At 44.4% G+C, this 5,827-nt stretch overlaps 1 protein-coding gene across 2 annotated transcripts; it reads right to left on the minus strand.

Annotated features, from left to right (window-relative positions):
* Window positions 1-737: 737 nt before the first annotated feature.
* LOC114765953 (transmembrane protein 138-like) lies at window positions 738-5,246 on the minus strand. Of its 2 annotated transcripts, none has more exons than XM_028956511.1 (5): window positions 5,066-5,246; window positions 2,901-3,565; window positions 2,478-2,649; window positions 1,979-2,054; window positions 738-1,209 (listed from the first exon to the last, which is right to left on the minus strand). In XM_028956511.1, the coding sequence occupies exons 2-5, from the start codon at window positions 3,026-3,028 to the stop codon at window positions 1,094-1,096; spliced, it is 492 nt and encodes a 163-aa protein (XP_028812344.1). In that variant the 5' UTR covers window positions 3,029-3,565; window positions 5,066-5,246; the 3' UTR covers window positions 738-1,093. The 2 variants fall into 2 exon arrangements, with proteins under 2 accessions (XP_028812344.1, XP_028812345.1); XM_028956512.1 differs by lacking the exon at window positions 5,066-5,246 and adding an exon at window positions 3,862-5,059.
* Window positions 5,247-5,827: the final 581 nt, after the last annotated feature.

The following is a 5,827-nucleotide window of genomic DNA, read 5'->3' on the forward strand; positions in this document are numbered from 1 at the left end:
TAAAATCTGCAGTCGGGATGCTCGGCCGTTCATTCACTTCCCCTGGACTGTGGGGCTTCAGCCAACGGGGTACGTGCCGAAGTAACATCCACAAGTAACATCCACATCAATGCAGGACACAAGGTTTCCTAGCAGGACTTTGTCCAAAATATAAAAATGCCTCTGCTGGCCTTTTTTCCCCCCATTGTGCATGATGGTGTGGTGTCTTCCCCACATGCAGCCAACCAGACACACACACACACACCCGACCATCCACAAGATGTAAAAGAAAGTACTGAGCAGACTGTGATGTGCTGTGAGTTCTGATGTCTTTCTGACCAGCAATTTGAGCTATGGTGGATCTTCTACTGGATCAGACCTCATGGGCCAGCCTGCACTCCCCGTGCACATCGTGACCTTGCCATCAGGTCACTGAATTGATGGATCTTGACCACCAGTTTTAGAGACCAGCAATTTGAGCTATGGTGGATCTTCTACTGGATCAGACCTCATGGGCCAGCCTGCACTCCCCGTGCACATCGTGACCTTGTCACCAGGTCACTGAATTGATGGATCTTGACCACCAGTTTTAGAGATCCTCTTGTAAGTCGCTTTGGGATAAAAGCGTCTGCTAAATAAAGTAAAGTAGAGATGTTATTTATGCCCCATGAATGGAGAATCTGTGGAAGTAGCAAACTTTTGTATTATCTATCAATTGCTTGTCACGCGCTATAAAGAAAGAAACATTCTTTCTGAAATGAGATCATTTGCATTTTATTAAAAATATCAGTATAAAACAAGACAAGAATACTCAAATGCAATTAGAGACCTTAAGACCTCATCATGTCAAGGCAATCTGGTAGACACACTTGAGCCTTCTTAAGCATCCAACATTAAAGTCAGATAAAAGTTATCAGTGGAAACGTTCATCTGGTTTTAGACTGTGTGTATGAAACATCAATGGAAGCAGGATTAGATGGTTTGAGATGCTTAACTGCTTCGCCCATCCACCGTCATGTTCTCTTCAGAGTTCCTCCGTCAGGGTCAGGTAGGAATCCATGCTGGCACTTTCCGCCAGCGAGTCTTCTCATGACTGCTTCATGAGGGAGCTCCTTCATAGCTGGCGTGCTCGGGCAAAGGCTTCGCGCAGCCACTGGGAATCCTGATACAGTCTGGGGTCGCCCAGGTATTCGGCGGTGCGCTTGTAGAAGTAGTAGTACAACACTGCAGCTGCACACAGAACAGAGGCGCTAAGTGGCGCGGCGTGAGGCCCGCCAGTCCCAGCGGCCCGTCAGACGTGCCCAGGACGGGCGTGACAGCAGCAAAGAGAATAAAGGCAGTGACAACAAACACAATTAATCCTCTCGCTATCCAATTAACCGCTCAGAGGAAGGAAAATCACACCCATCTGGCCCTCTGCTGGGGCTCAACCAGCTTCTGCTTTACCGGGGAAATGAATGTGCAATCTGGGATGGATTTTTCACTTTTGATTAAAAATGTTCCACGTACGCTCCAGAGTGCGTAAGAAATGTAATTCGTATAAGGTTCCTTACGCCACACACAGATGCACGTATGTACTATTTGGCAGAATTTCTCAAACTGGCTTGTCCTGGTACCAGACATGCCAGGCCTTGGGGCTGCATGGTGCTGCATAAAGGACGCCCCACTGAAAGTCCTCTTCTCCCCACACATTTCCTCTTTTTAAGGCCTGGAAATTGCGTCTGGCCAGGTTTTTACAATTCTCCGGGCTTTTGATCTGCTGAAACATATGTCAGGTCACGCCTGTTCACTGCGACTCGCACTAGTGGATTGGTCGTAATTCAAATATCGATTATAATAAATTAGTGCCTCAAAATATTGAACTGAATAAAACATTGATCTATGTACAGTATATGTCTAAATTTTTAGTGTGTACAGCATGTGTGTACAGCATGTATATTTCAGCAATTTTTTAAATTCAGAGCACATCAACAAAATGAGATTTAAACAAATTCCTTACTCAGTCGCTGAATCACAAACAATACTTGGAGTCCATCTGTCCAGATGTAGTGATCAGAGTTCAACCAGCGCAGGTTCTGTACAAAGACAGAGCTTTAAAAGCAGGCACAACACTACTGTGGCTACCGTGGTTACGTTGTTTTGGAATCCATGCACATACATGTGAATTACGGTCAACCCCTGTAGAAAAGTTCTGTCTTCTAACTGAACAGTCTGTTGTGCAATTTCATAACTCTACGTTCAGGGACATAATTATCATTATTTATCATCCTATTTTGAGGCTCACCTAAATTATGTGATTAATATTGAACTCCCAAAATGAACCCATGAATCATTCAGTTCATAAATCAATGCAATTATGGTGTCAATGAAAAGTAAAAATAATTTATATACCTTCACCCCCATCCCCACTCCCACTGCCACTCAATTATTCCTTTAGAAATAAAGAAACTTTGTGTAAGGGCGTGTCAAGCACTGCCTAAACCCCACGTAGACGGTACCATGATCCAGGCGTGTAGAGAGATGCTGACGAACAGGTAGAGGACGGAGAGCAGGATCAGAGTCCTGAAGCGCTCCAGCAGCAGGGACAGCAGCCCCACCTGGAACACGTACGTGCTGAACAGCATGAGCAGGAAGATGAACAAGTTGAACAGAGTGCCGATGTCCTGGATACTGAGGAAGACGGGTGAGGAAGGAAAAATAAACCTGAAATCTCATCAAGCAAGACATGTAATGAAATTAAATGAAATATTTATAACAGCTTGACTAGATAAAGTTATTTTTTCCTCACACATACAAATCTACAACTTAAGTTTAAGATATTTTTTATATATTCACACATAATAACATTACAACGGTATATTTAATATTCATATTCAAGCTTCATTTGTTTATATTTTAAGACACATTGTTGCCACACTCACATAAATAGGACAAGCTGGATAACCGGCGAAGCCCTCAGCAGCTCACTGAATGAGTTGACGAAAAGGTCAAAGGTCAGCAGCATCAGCTGTATCAGCAGCACAATGGAGTAGTTGTTGGTTTGAAGCATCTCCTGGCCAAACTTTGGTTGGGGTGCCTTATGCAAGAGCCCCCTGTGGTCACTGCTGACCTCCAATCAGAAGGATCATATCATATCATATCATATAATATCAGAGCACGTCTGAGGAGGTGGCCGTGTGAGAGTTATGCTAATGAAAGTCTGTCTCTGGAGTTCAGGGCTTCGGTGTGCAAGAACCTTCAGCGGACCCAGCTTGACCTACAGATAAACTGTGAATCAATGACAGAAAAAAAATAGATGGTGGGCTCTGTCAAGGCTGTCTTATTATTTTGTCCCCTTGGAATAAATGGCAGTCTAAAGGCCAGACCACGTTCTGTCAATAAAAAGCCCGTCTCCATCCAGACACGTGGGTCCCGCTGTGTCGGTGGCTTTTTTTGGTTAGCATGTTAGCGGCCTCTCCATCTCAACGCTTATCTGGCTGTGACGGTGGGGGAGTTGGGACCCTTGTTCGTGCGGATAATCTTCTACCCGCAAATTATCTCATTTGTCTAAAGCGAATCCATGTGCCGTCAGTGTCGAGTGCTGAATCTGTCAAAACAGAGAAAGATGGGTTATAAATGATGCAAATCCATGGATGAGGGGTGAGTCAGCTGCTCACACACTGCATCTAAATCAGGTGCATTTTTCTCCGGCACACTGAGGCATCAGAGGACAACAAGCCTGGACTGCATCCGATCCAGCATCTCGGAAGAAAACATGACTCTGAAATGCCAAATTATTTTTGGCTGGAAACAAACATCTCTTGTCTTTTGGCTTAGAACTAACAGATGAAAGTGAAAAAGAAAAGTCTCAGTTATTACCCAAACTGGGGTATAAACTCTTACCTGCTGGTAAATAAATTGCAGCGAAGGGCTTGTAAACCTCATCTCTTGTCGGTACGGTTAGAAGGGCCTAATCTAAAGTGGACTGGGGTAATAAGATGTAACTTGCCATCAGCGCACAGGATCTAACCTGATCGTGCACTCTGCCGCACACCTCGACAGCAGCCTCATCAGCGGGAAGCCTACCAGAGCTGACCTTCTCCCCTCTGGGACTGTTGTCTGGGCTCGGTGGCAGCTTTCGTCCCCGTCACCCTGTTGAGCCCCTTTCACTCACACCCTGTGGATTAAAGCGCGGTAATCCCGCACAACGGGCCTGTGCCAGGAGAAACGTTCGGTCCAACGCGGACACTTAGGCCGCAGCCGACCGGGGATTACTTGCTGATAAAGGCCGGGGTAGAATGGGTTGGCCCTCGGATACACTAAGCTCTGCCCGTTTTATCGCCACTGCATCGGCTCGTGGACAAATTTTGCTGAAAACGTTCAGCCTTCGCTGTCTGGTTTTTGACCTACAGTTTCACATTTTAAGGCGAGACCAGCACCGATGACAATCTCATCCCCTGAAAACGGATGAGGAAGTAAAACGCTTCAGTGGGTTAATATGCTTGAGGTCAGAGGGGTCAATCTGGGCAGTAAGGCTGTTCCAACTCACTCAAATAGAGCAGTCGGGATTCTGAGAACTGTAATGATGTGTTTTAACTTCAAAGGTAACATTAATCAGAGCAAAAAGATGAACCGATTATCTAAATAATGACTCTTTATGCTAATTATGCCTCATTCATTAAAAGTTATTCAACTGTGATTATGCAACTTGATCAGAAGAATTTCATGTGCTCAGGTACCACTACTACGCCAAAGACACTAAGGATCTTGTGTCCTTTTAATTATTCCTTTTTCATAGTTAAAAAATGTGCCAGAAGAACACCCTCTTCTCCTGGCACCTGATGCAATCCAGCAGTAGCAATAATTGAGATAAAACAGCACATTTTTTCCTTTGATATGCATGAACCCGGGCTGCTTCACATGCATCAGAACATTGCTTGTGACTTCAAACAGACTCTCCGGGGCCAGGGCATAAGCGCTGGGGAATGGCTCTACACCTAAAGATTTACCACGTGTCAAACTTTCCAGTTTTCCAACAACCCCGCGGAACGCTTCTTTTACCCAGTAGACGTCCACATGCAAACAAGAAACTAGTTCAGGCACTTACCTTGATTTAGATCCATCGTTTGCCCTCAGTTATTCTTCTCACTTACAGCAGTGCCATGCCACCAGAAAACAAATTACCATTTTGAACCAGCCAATAACACCAGCCTTAACATGCTGGTCTCCAGGCGGCAGCGAGCAGCTGACGGGTAGTTACACCACATCCTTCCAAGGAGCTAAATCCAAGAAACTTGTTTACAAGCCAGATAATCTCCTTAGGAAACGCCCTGCAAGATGCATGATAACTGAAGCGGCAGCGGCGGTGTGCTGCGCCACAGAAAGATACCGGTGTTAAAACCTCAACTATCATGCCGCTGCCACGCTGTATATGAATCCTACGTCAACCAAAGGGACAAAATTATCCAGTTTTATTCAGAAAACTACAGCATGCCTCATTTAATACAACTTATATATGTACAGACCTGTAGCAATGTCAACTTACCAATGCACATAGGGCAGATAAACAAATGCCACCGTCACATGAGCAATAAAACAATACGTAATAATAAATCTGTGCTGCGCATTCTTTTGTAGAGATGGAAACAGTACCGTGGGACCAGATTTTTGACATTCAGATTCAAATGAGTTGCTAGATGCACATTTACATATGCTAATATGGGATTCCTCTTGAGGGAAAAAAAATACAGATTTACAGTGAAAGCATCCAAATATGTGCAAAAAGCTTTTTTTTAATTGTACTCTTTTTACATTCAATATAAATACACATTCTTGTTCAAACTCTGGTTTTGGAGATACTAGTGAATGA

This window comes from Denticeps clupeoides, chromosome 16 (assembly GCF_900700375.1).
Source record: "Denticeps clupeoides chromosome 16, fDenClu1.1, whole genome shotgun sequence".
NCBI classification, from domain to species: Eukaryota; Metazoa; Chordata; class Actinopteri; order Clupeiformes; family Denticipitidae; genus Denticeps; species Denticeps clupeoides.